This window comes from Arachis ipaensis, chromosome B01 (assembly GCF_000816755.2).
Source record: "Arachis ipaensis cultivar K30076 chromosome B01, Araip1.1, whole genome shotgun sequence".
NCBI classification, from domain to species: domain Eukaryota; kingdom Viridiplantae; phylum Streptophyta; class Magnoliopsida; order Fabales; family Fabaceae; genus Arachis; species Arachis ipaensis.
The window spans coordinates 44,017,505-44,035,683 of record NC_029785.2 but is presented as its reverse complement, the minus strand read 5'-3'; the positions used below and the strand labels follow the sequence as shown (position 1 = coordinate 44,035,683).

Genomic DNA, 18,179 nt, shown 5'->3' with positions numbered 1-18,179 from the left:
TCCAAACACTAGAGGATATATTGAGAGCTTATGTTTTGGATCAACCAGCGAGTTGGGATCGGTATATGCCGTTAGTGGAGTTTGCATACAATAATAGTTACCATGCGAGCATCGGAATGGCTCCATATGAGGCATTGTATGGGAGGAAATGTCAATCTCTGCTATGTTGGTATGAAGCTGGAGAGAAAAGGCTTGTTGGGGCCGGAGATGATAGCTGAGACCACTGAACAAGTCAAGAAAATCTGAGATAGGATGCTTACGGCGCAGAGTCGCCAGAAGAGTTACGCCGATCAGAGGCGGAAGCCCTTGGAATTTGAAGAAGGAGATCATGTTTTCCTGAAGGTTACTCCAACCACAGGAGTAGGTAGGGCGTTTAAAGCGAAGAAGTTGAATCCTCGATACATTGATCCATTTCAGATCCTGGAGAGGATTGGACCGGTAGCGTATCGGATGGCTCTACCATCTCATCTTTCGAACTTGTACGATGTGTTTCACGTGTCACAGCTTCGGAAGTACACTCCTGATGCTAGCCATGTATTAGAACCTGAGTCGGTTCAGTTAAGAGAAGATTTGACGCTTCCAGCGGCTCCAGTTAGAATTGACGATACTAGTATCAAACGGTTGTGTGGAAAAGAGGTTTCATTAGTCAAAGTGGCTTGGAGTCGAGGCAGTGTTGAGGAACACACTTGGGAACTTGAGTCGGAGATGCGAATGGATTATCCGCACTTATTCTCAGGTAATTGAATTCGAATTTTGTGGGCAAAATTCCCAATTAGGTGGGTAGGATGTAAGACCCGGTTAATTAAAGGCTAATTAACCCATAAATGAGAATTTATTCTAGAAAGCCAAAAATGTTATTTTTATGGCTAAATGTGATAGAGGAGAGTGAGACGAGAATTTCGGTACCAATTTTATAGAAATCGGACCAAGATTGGACCGAACGGGCCAAACCGGTCCAACCGGATCCAAAGTGGGCCCTTGGCCCAACTAAACTAAACCTAATACACTCATTTCAGCACTCTCTCTCCTCACTACACTCAAGAAACACGCTGAAATGGAGTAAGGGAGGGGAAGAACACTCTCTCAAGTTCTCTCCCTTGGTTGATCTTCAAACCACCATAACTTTTGATCTAGAGCTCCAATTGCCGCACCGTTTGCGGCCACGCGTTCACCGCGGAGAGCTCTACAAAACCCATACAATCAATCTTGAGGTAAGCCACATTTTTCTGTTCGAAATTTCAGCCCTTGTTTTCGAGTTTCATGGATGAAATGTTGAGATTTTGGGCTCTTTGATGTTATAGGACCCAACTCTCTTGAAGGAGAAGGTTAATCTTGTCTCTTTGAACCTTGGGTGTGGTAAAATTCTCAACCCTAGTGTAATTTGTTATTCTATGATGTTGGGTATTGAGATGTTGTGTATGGGTATGATGATTGTGGCTTAGGTTGTGTATATGTGAATATTGGAGCTTGATTGGTGATTTTGGAAAGCTTGGGAGAGGGTTTTGTGTGATAAAATCTGTTCTTGGAGGTGTTGAGACCTTGAGAGCTTGTGGACATGTGGTTTGGAAGTGCTCCGGTTGAGCTTGGGAAATCGGCTAAGGTATGGTCTCGGTTTCCCGTATCTAATATGTAATGTGGTAGGAAATACTTAGGCTAGAGGCCCTAAGATAGGCATTGAATGGTTGATGTTGTTAAATGGTTGAGATATATGATGTGATCATATATGTGATTATGAATATTGATGCCTTGATTTTGTGATATATGAGAAAATGCATGTTGTGATATATGCTTGATGAATGATTAAGGTTGAATTGGTGGGTGGTACCATGTTGATGGTGAGTATGATGTTGATTATGTATAATGATGGTTGATTGGAAATGGTATTATTGGAAATTGGAATGAGAGAAGATGTATGACATGATATTGTGTTTGTCCTTTAGCCATTTGAATGAGAAGTGTTAAAAGGGTTGGATGGTGATTTTGGAAATTTTGGTAAAATGTCAATGTGTGAGTTGAGGATGGCTTGATGTTGATTTTGGTACATTTTGATTGATTTCAAATAAAAGGGATGAAATTGGCATGTTTTGATTGATTTTGAAAAGAGTTGAAAGTGGCTTGTTTTGAAAATGGCACTTTATGGTTTTGTATGAAAACATGGTTTTTGGGCATACTTTGACGGGACATAACTTGGACTACAGATCTCTGATTTGTGCCAAACCTGTTTAGAAATGAAATTGGATCCGGGATGTCCATGCCGTTCGAAGAACGGGTGAAAAACGATTTAAAATGATAAAGTTATGTCCGTCAGAAGATTGGGGGTTGAATTTGTAAATTCTGCAGCTTTTAACTTAGAAAATTGTTAGCAGAATGACCCTTCGCGCATAGGCACACTTGGCGCGTACGCGCCGATCTTCAAGAAAGCACCATCCACGCGTGCGCGTGGTGTGCGCGAGCGTGTCGATGCGCTGCACCAAATGCCCAGCCATTTTCCAGAGAGTTGTGCCAGAGTTGTGCCAGTTTTGTGCCTCGGGCGCAAGAGCACCCACGCGTACGCGTGGTTGACGCTCGCATGTCGTTTGGTTATTTTTCAACCCGCGCGTCCGCGCGTATAACGCTTGCGCCTCGATGAGATTTTGTGGCCATCCACACGTGCGTGTGGAGTGCGCGTACGTGTGGCCCTGTTTTCATCCCAAAGTTGATTTTTGAGTTTTAAAAGCCAAATTTCATACTTCTAAGCCTCCGATCTCACCACTTATGTCTTAAATCATTATGATATGCCTAGCAATGAGAGAAGGGGCTAGTAAATTTTTTTCTTAACTCTCCCAATTCATTAACAATTACGGCCCTTCGGCCCATGGCATAACAAGCACTTCCACCGCCATTCTCCGCATCTCACATAATCATCTTTGATCCTCAATGATCATCCATTTTCCCTTGCTTCACTCGCAAGTTACCACATTCACTATGGTCATCCAAAGATACTTATATATTTTTTTTCTTACAATCAAAATTATTTATTCTAAAAATTTTAACAAATATAAAGATATATAAATAATTACATCTTTAACAAATTTTGATAAAAGAAAAAAACTAATAATAAACAAAAAGATAAAGACACAGTAAACAAAAACATAAAAAATTAAATTAAAAATACAAAGTAGAAAACAAAAATGACATATTATAATTGAATAAAAAAATTATTCTATTTTTTATTCAATTTTTTTATGCAACACGAAAATGACTCATTCAACCTAACTTGTAAATACTATAATTTGAAAATCCCATAGAAGGGAATCACTCAACCTTCTACTCAATTTTTCGATATAACAAGAAAGGAGCTAACTCAACCTCACTTGTTTACATCATATTTTCATTGTGAAAGTAAAAAGTGTTTTAATATTCTTCTAATTTTTCTATGACGGCTACAATAATTTAATACATATTTATAATCTCTTATTAGGTCAAAATAAAAAAATTATAAATTTACTAATATAAAAGTCAATGTAATAACTAAATAAATAAAATCAAAATATATAAAATTAAATTGAACATTTTAATACTTAAAAATACAAACTACATTGAATACCTAATTTATTTTTCTTCCTCTTTCTCACATGCTTTATTTTTTTATTTTTTTATTTTTGAAATAGCATCACCAAATCAAATCAACTAACAAAAGTCTCTCACACTAATTTTTTTACAAAGCCCATATCCAAAAAGATTCACATAGACCACCGTAAAACAAAATTAATCAAGCCCAACAAGAGTGAAAAAAGGTCCCACCACCAAAAAAAGTCCATTCTTTTTGCATAACCTTTGAAATTAGGGGAGTTCTATGGTGTGGATGCATTAAACATCCATACCTGTGGATATTATGTGGATGCCTTGTTCAATGAACAAGTTTTGGTTGCCCATGCTCACAAGTGCAGCTGAAGGGACAACATGTCAGGGAGAAGCAGTGGTTTTGCAGATGTACTGCACAATGTAGGAAAATTAATAAGTGTAATGAGATGCTAATTATTTTTGGCGAGTTGGGGCTATTGGAGAAGTTGTAATTTTTTTTGTGTATGTGGCCATGACTGGGTTTTAGGCTTGGATCACCATTTTTTATGCAACTGTGCAGAAACAAGTTTTCTTGTGGATAAAAACAAGACAAAGATAACATTAAAAAGGTTATGTGCTAATGTGATTTTGGATTTGTTTGGGTAATCTGGTTTTTTAATTTTTAGAAAATGTGGTTAAGCCTCTGTAAGTTCTGAAAATCCTTCCGGGCCAGTCCACTGTGTAAGACCGTCCAATTGAAACCCATTAAGAATAGCTAAAGTGAATCGGTCTGTTGGACCGAATCTGAACCCGGCCGGTTTACAGAATACAACGTCGTTTCCTTCCTTGAATGGGAAAAATGGATTGCACATGTTATCCCCCCTTCTCCAACTCCTTCATGCAGCAAAGAGAAACTTGCCATAGCCTCCACTGAAGAAAGCAAACCCTAGCCGCCACCAATACTTGTCGCCGTCTGTGGGAGTGGGAGACTGTAGCTGCCGTCCCTCCCACTCAAGGAATTTCATCGTCGTGCTCTCGGGCATATCGCTGGTTCCTCGGCGTCCTGTGGTCGCTTCTCGAATTTCTCTGTGGTAGGCTGCTCGCGCCTCCCTTTGCCAGTGAGTGCTAGAGCTTTGCATGCTAGTTGCTGCTCGTCGTCTATGGTTGTATGTTGTCGATTCTGCCTCCTAGTCTCACTTGAGTCTCGTCTCAGTTACTGGCTTCTCGTGGTTCGTCTGTGTCGTCGCCGGTGGGAGAAAGAACTCGTGGGGACTCTTGCTTCGTCGCCTTCCGTGGGGTGGTCGCCGAGTCGCAGTCGACCATTGGTGAGTCTCTGCACCATCACTTCCCTGTTCCCTATTTTTCAGATTTTCCTTCTCCTCATATATTTGCATGTTGCTAAATTTCTATTCAATAAATTTGGCATGTTGCTGATCTAAATGTTGCTGTAAATTGGGACTTTACTGGGGTTTGTTAAATTTGTTGCTGTAACTTGAATTTGTTGCTGAATTTGTTGCTTCCCAATTACAGAATCAGAACATAATGCTCAGTCAGTGCTTGGTTGATTGGCTTTGCACACTGATTATATTTGATTATAAATTCTAAATTGATAACCTTTAAATTTTAAATTTGCACTGCCTATATAACTGATTCACTATTCGTTCTGTATTTTTTGTTGTTGTTAATCATTATGATGAGCTTAGTTAAAATTGGGGTGAAAACGGTTGAGTGTTTCTTCATTTTTCGTTGTTCGTAACTTCTATTCTTATTAAAAAATTTGCAATTGGTGTTCTTTTGATTTATTATAGGCTTCATATTTTTAATTTCACTCTGCTTCTAGGCTTTGAAATCAGTTTATGATAACTATGGTGCAATTATTTGGTTGAATAACTAATGTAATTATTGAGTTCAAGAGATTGAGTTTTTCTGTTCTTATTATTAGTAAGACATGGATAGTTTTTTCACTACTTTGGCACATTTATTTATGAGTTTGCTGTGGAATTCGGTGCTGTGTGGCAATTAGCACTAGTCACTTTTGATGGAGTTCCTTTGATAGCTGTCATTGGAGGCATTCACATAACCACTTTGGTCAAGGCCATGCAAATTTGTAGAAAGTAGTAAAGCATTACTTGCCTAGTCCAGCATGTATGCTCTCTGGTTCCTAGAGTAAATATTTTGTGAATTCATGAATATTATAATGTTTCTTGGAGACAAATCCACAGGGGAGCATTGTATAATGTCATGTTAACAAAGGAGAAAAAAATTCAACTCACCACACTATATAATCATGCATCTAAGCTCATTAATCATGCTAAGTGGGTAGAGTTCGATGTTGTTAATTCTCTAAGTTAGCCAGGGTCTGTTTTAGTTTTGAGTTAACAGGGATCTGTGTTTGTTGAGTTAATAGAGTTGATTTTCCTTTGTTGATTAATTGATGCTCGCTTTGTTTTGGCATGGTTTAAGGTTAAGGTAATTTGTGCGGGTAACAAAAAATAATTCAGTTAATGAAAACTGATAGGAAAAAATTATTAGTGAAGAAAGTTTACGTTTATAATCTGAGCCGTTTAATAAACGATGAAATATGATATTCATGTAATTATTAAAGTGTTGGGTACAGAACGCGAATCATGATGTATTTCAGGGTATTGTTGCATGTTTTTAAGATAACAAAATGGTATATTGTGGTGGGTTTATAGAGCAAACAACATAATATTTTATTTGGGGGCCACGAGATTTATGTGGTTGGTTTTGTGCAATAACGTTGGATGTTTTTTTTCGTTTCATCTTAATTTGTAGGCCTGATTTAAGAATTTGGCACTGTGTTGTGAATATTGCAATGGACATCCCTCAGGTTATTGACATTAATAAAATATGTGACGATGAGGTTGGTCTGACGGGCGCAGTTGATTTTGGAGATGTTGCCGATATAAGGGAAAATGATATTTTAAGGAAGGTGTTTCATAGCGAAGATGATGCATACGAGTTTTATAAAAAAATTAGGAAAATTCTACGGGTTTGGTATTAGAAGGGGAGAGATGTTCAAGGATGAGAAGGAAAATTTGGTTTGGAGAAGATTTTCTTGCAATAGAGAGGGACAGAAAGATAAGAAATGTTATAACAGGATCGATAGGAAGAGGCCTCACAAGCCAGAGACAAGGACGAATTGTGAAGCAAGAATGTGTATATATTTATACAAGGAAAGCTCGTTGTGGAGGGTCAAGAAAATCATTTTGAACCACAACCACGACATGACTCATCTTGGAATGGTTCATCTAATTCCAAGTTTTCGTTCCATAACAGATACTGCGAAAGCCCAAATAGATGGGTTTCATGGTTGTGGCATCTCAACGGCGAAGACAATGCGGTATATGGCTGGAGTATCTGGAGGGTATTCATTGGTAGGTTTTTTGAAGAAAGATGCTTACAACTACGTCGATAAAAGGCATCGTGCAAAGATAGTTGATGGAGACGCGAACGCAGCTATAGTGTACTTGGAGGGTAAAGTTGATGCAGACCCGACTTCGATAGCAAGGTATAATGTGACGGAGGACGATATGCTAGCGAATTTACTCTGGGCCGACGGTGGCAACAGGATAGATTACCAATACTTTGGAGACGTACTTGCATTCGACTCAACCTATAAGAAGAACAAATACACGAGGCCGCTGGTGATTTTCTCAGGATGAAATAACCACAAGCAAACATGTATTTTTGGGTTTGGTTTGGTGTTAGATGAGAGTATTGCATCATATACATGGATGTTGGAGAATTTTTTGGAGGTCATGTGCAGCAAGCAGCCGTCTATTGTTGTCACAGACGGTGATGATTCAATTCGAGAAGCCATACGAGCAGTTTTTTCAAACGCGACGCATAGGTTATGTGCTTGGCACTTTGAGAAGAATGTCACGTCAAACGTGAAGGATGAAAATTTACGTCGGCTATTTAATCGGTGGATTTATTCTGATATGATGGTTGAATACTTTGAGGTGGAGTAGGCCCAGGCTGCAGCCGATTATGGCTTCAGGACGCACTGTGGTGGAACCAAGTGTATGGGAAAAAGGAGATGTGGGCAAATGCTTTCCTGTACGAGAAATTTTGTGCCGGGTATCAGACAACATCACGGTGCGAAGGGATAAATTCAGTGTGCAAGAATTTCCTTGAATTAAAACACAGTATGTTGGAGCTTGTTCAGAATCTAGAACTTCTTGTGCGGGAGTATAGGAACAATGAATTGCTGGCACAGTTCAGGTCTATTTATAGTAAACCGGTGCTGACAACCTCGCCGGACTCCCTTGAGCATCATGCAGCTTTGCTTTACACAAGAGCGGTATTTGGAGATGTTAAAAGGGAGATTGAGAGTGTATCTTCAGTTAATTTTGTTGGGGTGAGGAGGTCATTGACCACGAAGGTGTACATAGTTGAGGAGTACGGTCATCCAGGCCGTCATATTATAGTTTTATATGATAAGAATATGGGTAAATTAGAATGTTGTTGTAATTTTTTGGAAAATTCAGGGGTTTCCATGCGAATAGATGTTTTTTGTGATGAAGCATCACTTGTTGACAACACCTAGTAGTCTAGTGTTGAAGCGTTGGACCAAAGAAGCAAAATCATTAGCGGCATACATCGAGAAAACAGATGACAGGGGTGATAGAGGATTCTTGTTTTGCCATGGAGCACTTCATTCGGCGTCACAATGGTTGTTCTTTTTAGGTGCCCAGCAGGTTAGGTTATTCACTGTTGCTTTGAAGGGCATTCGCCGACTATGTGCAACCTTGGAATCAGAGTTGGCCAAAGGTGTCCATCCTACAAACTCTAAGGCATGCGGTGAAATTCGAGATCCTATTGTTGTGCGAACAAAGGGAGCACCAAGGCGTCATAAGAGGAAGGCATCGAAGAGAAAGTGTGCTAAGTGCAACAAGCTGGGGCATACTAAAAGGACTTGCACAGATGGAAGGCCTCGAAAGGGCAAAAGGGCCCGACTGTATACATTCGATTCGGATGAAGACGAAGGACAAAGTGGAGGTAATATAGATTGTTTTATAAATTTCTTTGTTGGTAAAGCGTGAAGGTTTTTAATTTGCTTAGATACTTGGCAGCAACGGCTTCTTACTTAAGGTTTTTGATGTGAAGAACCTTTTAGTGATACAAAAATTGGTAACAATTGTGAGTTATTTAGGTTGCTGAACTGGACGTCACTGGATCCAATGATCAAATGATCGGGGTAGAAGAAGTGTTCGAAGGTGGGTCTCTTTGCATGCCCGAGGTAGAATCCAAGAAACCGGTTCCATTTCGCAGATACCGTAGGCAAAAGTCGTTCGGAACCAGCAACAGTGTTGGTCCAAATCAACAGGTGTGTAACTGAACGCATAAACAATTAGTATGTTAGACTAATAATGTTTGGCATCTTGATAACGAGTTTGATGAATGACACTGTTTTAGGTTCTGGAACTATTCCACAACTTGTCTAAACTGGTGTAGATGAGTGAAGCTTTTGTTCGAGGGTTCCATCCAACCGCATGTTGGTTAGTATGGACTACTTTTGTGTGATTATGATGTTACCGCCATCCGTAGCCCTTTAATGTTACTTTCATGTTAAACTAATCCATGTATACTTGCATGGGGACCACTATGTTTGACCTTCTCTTGTTTGTCCTCTTGAGTGGTTTGTCGTTGCATGAAAAGGATTCAGTATTTGGCAGAAGTTTGTGTAATATTGTTAATTACTGTAGCGAGAAGCTATGTTGCATGTTTAGTCATACTTATATGTTCAACTTTTTCATAGGTTTTATTAAAGAATTTAAATAAGGTTTAATTACTCTGCTGATCCCTATAGTTTCACAAAATTTTCAATTAAGTCCCTATACTTTTTTTCTTTGGGTAAAGTATATTTTTTGTCCCTAAAGTTTGACAAAAGTTTCAAAAATACCCCTAAGTTTTATTTTATTTTAATTTTGTCCCAGAAGTTTTTGATTTGCATCAAATATACCCCTGACGGCTAATTTTCAAAAAATTAAAGACCAATTCAACAACAATTTCATAAGAACAACCCTCAACACAAACAAATCAAGCATAATTTTCATGCATTATTGTTAGATTGATCTTAATTGTTTTGAAAATTTAGCCGTCGATGGTATATTTGATGCAAATCGAAAACTTTTGGGACAAAATTGAGACAAAATAAAACTTAAGGGTATTTTTGAAATTTTTGCTAAACTTCAAGGACAAAAAGTATACTTTACCCTTTTTTCTTTTAATTGAGTCCTTGCACTAAAAATTTTTTTTACTTGGATCCCTACACTTTTTTTCCTTTTATTTAGGTCCCTATACCAATTCTTTTTTTTAGTTTGGTCCTTATAAAATTAAATCAATTACTACTAAAAGGGACTTAATTAAAAAAAATTTGGTGTAAGGACCCAATTAAAAAGAAAAAAAGTATAGGGACCTAATTGAAAATTTTACGAAACTATAGGGACCAACAGAGTAATTAAACCTTTAAATAAACACTTAATGTAAATACAAAATAGGTGCACAAATAGCCAATTGTGTAGGAAAAAACGAAAAACTGGATGCATGACTGATAGGATATGAAGAGCTTTCTTAGGTTGGGAAAGGTTTGTTGCAAGGGGCTAAGTAATGGTTACACAGTTATGTAGCAGAGAAAAGTGTGAAAATTTTCCAAAGTAAGTTTTTCACTTTGTTGGTGGTTTGCTGTACTATGATCAAATTCCTATTGATTATTAGGTCCGTAGCTAATAACAAGACGGTGACAACATATCAGTTTTCTTAGTTCCTACTATACGAGCATCATTGAAAATTGAGTCACCATAAATGATTTATTTTTTACAATCTGCAAACAACCGAGAAGAAGTTTTATTTAACTGAGTAGTATCACTGCGATATTTGGTGAGTAACATTAGATATTTACTTGATAACTTATGAATGTAACTGCAAAATAAGAACTAGATAATGTAACCGCACAACCGACCTCATTGTTAACCGCCTTAATGTACAATTTAACTGGTAATGCGATGCTAGACAAAGGTCATAGAATGAAAAACTTTCTGGAATTAAAGTTTGGTATAAGCGTTACCCACTGTTAATAGCTTAGAAGATGGAGCGTACTTCACATTCAGCCTAGGCATTTGAAAAATTTGTTACAAGAACGTTGTGACAGCCCAAAAAATGAAACCATACTTCCTCTTGTGAAAAGTGGACCCAGATACAACAATCAACCCACTGAATTCCAAGGGACCAAAAGATGGACACAACAAAAGGGCCTGTTTATATAAACCCATCAGCCAAATAAAAAGACACACCAAAAGGGCCTCTTTATATCAACCAAACAGCCCATCATTAGAAACATGTTGGTTGGAACTAAAGGGGCATTTTACATCAGCAGCTCGTGTTATAATGTTTAAATATTCCACCTTACATGACCTAAAAAAATCCAAAAAAAATCCTATAATTGGCCACCAAAAATGGTACATCTTGGTTGAGTACATTCTATATGGTAGGACTTGTATTAACATCCACTTGGCCAGTCATCTTCTTAGTCTTTCTGGCTGATTTTCTATATCTTTTGTCTTAATATTCTACAGCTTTCTGACCGATTTCAGCTCGATAGGGATTGTGTCTCCCAAATACAATACAACTGCTAACCTCATTCTTGTATGTTCGTTAACGACGTACAAAATGGCAAATGTTACAACAAAAACAGTATTATGAAATGGTGATTTTGCTAACAAATTGACGGACCATAATTGGGGTTATGCAGTTACCGGTAGGACGTAGTTACTCCATAGATGGGACTGGATCATCCACTGGACGACCCACACTCTGCAGTCATCACTGAAGTTAACAACATTAGGCAACAAGGACGCACGATACATCAGTCCAATAAGGAAAAATGATTGGTAGTGTTATACCCGTACAAGAAAACAACTAAGGATTAGGTATGTGAATTTTTTTAAAGAATGTACATAATATGATAGTTAACATGGTTCTGCCCACCACTTGACCTTTGATCTATTAAATTAACAACGCAATAAATTTTCATAACATAAAATTTACAAGTCAAACAAAAATTAACTTGTCACATAGAGAACCTGATGCACCAAAGTATATCATAACAGGTGCTTATATGCTTGGAAAAAACGTACTCCCTTTTGAGTGGAGAATTTGTGATTGGCCACTGATGAGCGAAAATTGTCGTGTCGGTCTATATTTTCTTCTTATAGAAAGAATTACTTCATTGTAAGCATAGCTCCAAACCAACAAACAATTCCCACATCAAAAATTTGAGTTGTCACATGTACAAAGCCCAATGAATTTATAACCGGAGTATTTAGACTCCGAGTCATCTCACAAGGAATTGCAATGAAGTGCTCAACTATTGGCTATGAAAATGCAAAGGGGGTTTGATTTGGTAATTAACAAGAAATTAAATGACAAGAAAATAAAATAACAAGAACTAATGAAATAAAGGAAAGAACTCTTGGCTAGACATAGGTAATTGAGATCACCATCCTTGTCTACAAACCAAATATTGATAATTATGAGAGGCCAACCTATTAAGTCTACTTCCAAAAGCCTTAAGTACGTAATATCTACTCCTAGGCTTGAAGTACGTCAAATAGGCTTGATCACATCAACCCATAAGTCCCAACCTATCTACTAATTAGATTAGTAGTGGGTTGGTGTCAATGAGTATCAAATTGATCACCAAGAGTTCTCAAATCACCAATTCAATGAGACCCAATGACTCAAGGTCACTCAATTCCCTTACCCTAGGCCAAGAGTAAAGAAAACTACTCAAAAACTAGAAGAAATATTTTATCAAACACTTAGAATGCAAGAAAATTAAACATCACCAATTGTAAGAATTAACAAGATCCATAACTATCATCAACAAGAAATCAATAATAGCAAGCAAGATCAATCATAAAAGAAGCATAGAAACATGAAATTGCATTAAAAGAAAATTAGATCCAACAATGTTCATCAACATAAAAGAGAGCAAAACATGAAATTAACAAGAGAAACTAAGAAGATTAAGACAATATAACACTAAAATGTAAAGAGAATTGAAATCAAAACAAGAATTGGAAGATAAAATTGAGAGTGATTAACCTAACTTTACCCTAATTGCTATCCTAAATCTAGAGAGAGAGGGGAGAGCCTCTCTCTCTAGAATTCTCTCCTAAAACATGATGAAAACTAAACTATGACTACTTGGTTCATTCCCCCTTCAATTCTTGGGTTCAATAGCATCAGAAATGAGTTGGATTGGGCCCAAAATGCTTCAGAAATTGCTGGGGGCGATTTCACTTTTAATGGGCCATGTGCAGCATCGGCGCGCACGCGTACATGGCGCGTGCGCGCCCCTATACATAAAGCAAAATATGGAAAATTTTATATCATTTTGAAGCCTCGGATGTTAGCTTTCCAACACAACTTGAATCGCCTCATTTGAACCTCTGTAGCTCAAGTTATGGTCTATTGAGTGCGAAGAGGTCAGACTTGACAGCTTTACGGTTCCTTCATTTCTTCATGAGTTCTCCCACTTTGCATGCTTTTCTCCTCACTTCTTCCATCCAATACTTGCCTTCTAAACTTGAAATCACTTAACAACCATATCAAGGCATCGAATGGAATTAAAGTGGATTAAATTTAGCTATTTTAAGGCCTAAAAAGCATGTTTTCACACTTAAGCACAAATCAAGGGAGAATTGCAAAACCATGCTATTTCATTGAATAAATGTGAGAAAAGTTGATAAAATCCCCCAAATTAAGCACAAGATAAACCACAAAATCGGGGTTTATCAAATCTCCCCACACTTAAACCAAGCATGTCCTCATGCTAAGAATAAAGAAGGACAAGAAAAGGGTTATGAACATTTATTCAATGCAAATAAACTATATGCATCTATCTATATGAATGTAACTAAATGCAAAATGATTCTACCTACTTGGTCAAAAGCAAATCAATCTCCAAGAGCATGTATGAACAAGTTGGGCTAGGATCATATGATGATTCATGAACTCTACCAATTCAAATATCAAAATGAAGTACAAGTAGACTTGCAAGAAGAAAAGCTCACGAAATCCGAGAACAAGGAATTGAGTATCGAACCCTCACTGGAAGTGTATCCGCTCTAGTCGCTCTAGTATATAGAGTCGATCACTCAATTCTCTTCTAATCATGCTTTCCATGATTTGGTTTTCATCTAACAATCAACAATTATTCAATGCATGCATACACTCATCATGAGGTCTTATTCATAGGTTGTAATGGGGCTAGGGTCAAGGTAGGGATGTATATGGTCAAGTGAGCTTAAAAATTTGCATCTTTGATTAGCCTAAGCTCTCACCTAACACATATGACAACCTATACAATTCTAATGCATTACCTAGCTACCCATGATTCCCCCTTTTTCACATACTCATGTATTCTTTTTAATTCACCACACATATGCATTGATTTTTATTGAACTTTAGTTTGGGGCATTTTTGTCCCCTTTTTATTTCTTTTTCTCTTTTTCTTTTCTTTTTCTATATATATATATATATTCTTTTTCTTTTTCTTTATCATCATTTTTTTAAAGTATATACAAACGTATCAATGCATATGGTTTTACATATAATGCATGAATATGTACCCAATTCCTAATATTTTCAACAAAAATAAAAATTACACTTTTACCTCAACCAATGTCCCAAGTTTCCCACACCCAAATGATACACACCCTCACTAGTCTAAGCTAATCAAAGATCCAAATTAAAGACATTTATTGTTTTTCATTTAGGGGTAGTGATGTGCTATAATTAAGAACAAAAGGGATTCAATAGGCTCAAATTTTGCTAACAATGGTTGATGAAGGGTAGGCTATTTGGGTAAGTGAGCTATATGAAATGATGGCCTCAATCATATAAATGCATGTATACATGGAACAATGGACATAAAGAATCAAACAAATCAAAGATTACAATCATAGAAAGAGAACAATGCACACAAGAATTGGGATAAGTAGTTATATGATGTAACCACACAATTGAGCTCAAAACTCACATGCTTGTGTTCTTAACTCAAAAACCATGTTCCAAAATAAATTCTTCAAGCAAGTTTATCACAAAAAAATTTTTCAAATTGGTAGGGTGCCCTAAAAACAGTTTTTCTTGGAAAAGAAATCATCACCCTAACCAAGTAGTCCTAACATAAAAAGAAGTGGTAAAATATGTACAAATTCTAACTATCATGCAACCTATCATGCAATGCAACAACTAACTAAAAAAGACAAAAATTAAGAATTGGTGTTGAAAAAGAAAGTTGTTACCCATGGAGGTCGGTCGGACAACCTCCCCACACTTAGAAATTTGCACCGTCCTCGGTGCATGCAAAGAAGAACAAGGTGGACGGGTAGCTTCAATTGATGAGCTCCTTCAAAAGCTTGTGCAGAAGGACTTGTTTATTGCCCCATTTAAAAGCTTTCTCATTCCTTCCTTCTTGGTGGCCAACCTAAAAGGAAAGAAAAAGAAAGAAAATTAAGCCTACAACAAAGATAGCAAAGCAAGTGGAACATAGGCGGGGGCTAATGCCAAATAAGAGTAAGGTTCTCACTACATGTTAGCTACGCATGTAAGTGAGAAAACAATTCAAGCAACAGCATATTAACTAATACTTGATGCAAGAACAAGTTAAAGCATGAAGAGCACATTGAGCATCAAGTTCAAACATAAATTGACACAAACAAGATTAGGGATAACCATGAGAGTAATTGGCCCTATCCTAACACAATGACAACAATGTATAAAAACAAGGGATCATGAGTTAGGAAGGATTAAAGCACTAATCTTGTGTGTAGAGAAAATATTACACTTAATGTCAAACAAGTCACAAAGCACCAAGATTAACCAAGAAATTCTCAACAATTGAGTAAAAGAATTCAACACCAATATTAAAATAAGAAACTTAGAAAATAAAAGGAAAAACAAGTTACAAAAATAAAATTAAAATGCAATGAATGAAAACAAGCAAATGCAATAAAAGAAAATGAAAGAAAAGAAAAGAACAATTTTTATTTTATTTTATTTTTTATTTATTTTTTATTTTTATTTTATTTTTTATAAATTTTTTTTTAAAAGAAAAAAAAATTTTCAAGAGAGGAAGAAGAAGAAAAAGAAAAAAGAGTAGAAAGAAAGAAGAAGAAAAGAAGAAAGAAGGAGAAAGGAGAAAGGAGAAAAACAGGGTGCAAATCCGTGCATATGCGCCATGCGTGCTTAGGCATGGATGTAGCAGGTACAATCCGCGCGCGCGCGCCATGCGTGCTTACGCGCGGATGCGGCAGGGACAATCGGCGCGCACGTGCCATGCGTGCTTACGCGCGGATCGCCTGGCACAAAGTAGGCATAAAGTGGGCACAACTCTCGGGTTTTAGTACTAGGAGTTGTGAAACCACAGCGGCGCGCGCGCGCAACAATAAATCTTTTTTGTTTTTGAAAAATTTTCAAATACACTAAAAACAAAACTTATACTACAAGCAAAACACTACTCAACAACAGCTAAGCTACAACTTAAGGCAAAAATCTAATCAAAGAAACCAACAACTAAAATATTAAAACAAGAGTATGTAAAGAAGAAAACTACCTAACAATGGCAACCCAATTCATCCATTGATTATATTTACAAGAGAATGGAAAGAGTTTACCATGGTGGGGTGTCTCCCACCTAGCACTTTTAGTTTAAGTCCTTAAGTTGGACATTTGGGAAGCTTCTTGTCATGGTGGCTTATGCTTGAACTCATCTTGAAACTTCCACCAATGCTTGGACTTCAAGTAAGCTCCAAAATTCAAGATCAATGGCACCAAGCTTTGATGAAGTTCCACACAAGCTAAGGGCTTCTAAAATTTGTCTTCATATATTCACGGATCCCAAATCTTGTTTCTACACCCATCTTCAAGTTGATCATCACAATTCCAATTGGGTGGTTTAGCCTTAGAATTCTCAAAGAAGCCTCCAAACAACTTCCTAGACCCAAACAATCTATCTTTACACCAACCTTTGCAATTAAACTTTGAACATATAACCATAATGAACCTAGAATGATGCTTCCAACCACTAACCATCTCTCTCCTACTCTTGACTCCACAAAGAGCTCTAAGTTGACTATCATTTTCTATCAAACCATATTCGAGTGGGAAAGTAAATATTAGAGATAAGAGTTTTACCCACTTGAATGTTGTGTAGGATGGTGACTTAGGAAGGGGTGGTCCCAATGATCTTGTAAGTTTCACTCCCTTGTGCTCTTCTTTGACTACCTCCACCTCTTCACAAGCTTCTTCAATTTCAACCTCTTCCTCTTGGTAGCTCTCTTCCAATTCAATCTCTTCTTCATTGCTTACCAAGGGCATGGGAGGTTGTGCATCTTCTTCTTTAATCTCAATTTCAAGCCCAATGGGAGAAGATTCAATTGTAGATAAGAAATTCTCACTGATTGAATCCATCTCTTGATCAACCTCTTCCAATCTTTCATCACTCATACTATGCCTTGGAGGTTGCGCATTATCCTCTTCAACATCATTTTTAAGCTCATTGGAAGAAGGTTCAACAACTTCCACAAGATCATCAACAATATCACTTGCTGTGGAAGTGTTTTCAAGCTTAGAATCCACCTCTTGTTCAACTTCCTCTAGCTCTTCAACCGTTTCTTCTTCTTCAACAATCTCTTCACTCTCCACTTGTTGCAAGACATACCCCATCTCCTTGTCCTCATGTTGAGATTCTAAAATCTCTTTCATGCTCCTTTCTTCGATTGATTTCTCACATTCATCCGTGGAGATGCTTTGCTTGTTGCATGAGTCCCATGAGTCCAAGTTGGCTTTAATTTTGGCAAGGTTAGCCTCGATAGCTTCATAATTCTTTTGGGCTTCCTCTTGATCCTTTTAACGGATTATTTCTTGAAGCTGATCCATTGCTTCCTTGAGATGATCCATTGGCTCTTGGATGGATGGATATGGGTGTTCTTCCATAGAGGGTTGTGGTGGAAAGGGAAATTCATTATGTGGTTGAAAGTTATCATACATGGGAGGTAATTCATCTTGGTGATAATATGGAGGTGGTGGTTCTTGATGGTATTGGTGGTGGAATTGGGGTGGTTCTTCATATGGTTCATATGGTTCACAAGGTGGTTGGTATGGTGGATATGGGTTGGGGTCATATGGAGGTGTTTGGTGAAAAGGGGCTTGTGAGTAAGGTAGTGCAAAATTATGTTGAGGAGGTGGTTCATAGGCATATGGTGGTGGTTGTTGACAATCACAATAATGGTCACCATATCCATTAGATTGATATGCATTAAGATGAGAGTTATACCCATAAGAATCCGGAGGTTGTTGTTGCCAAGAAGGTTGATCAACCCCTTGAGGCTCCTCCCATCTTTGATTGTTCCATTCTTGATGCATATTGTCATTATAGCTCCCATTTCCTACAACATAATTTGAACCAAACTCATAGCCAAAGTGGTGAGAATTCATAATAGCAAGAGAAAATAAAAAACAAAACTAGTAAGAACTAATAAAAACTAACTCCTAAAACAAGCAAAAACTAGCAAAGAAGCATATTAACATATATACAATAGCCA

At 37.4% G+C, this 18,179-nt stretch overlaps 1 protein-coding gene across 1 annotated transcript; it reads left to right on the top strand.

The window, feature by feature from the left end:
• On the top strand, positions 6,792–7,229 carry LOC107606209 (protein FAR1-RELATED SEQUENCE 5-like). Its single transcript, XM_016308226.1, has one exon. It carries the CDS (start codon positions 6,792–6,794, stop codon positions 7,227–7,229), a length of 438 nt encoding a protein of 145 aa, XP_016163712.1.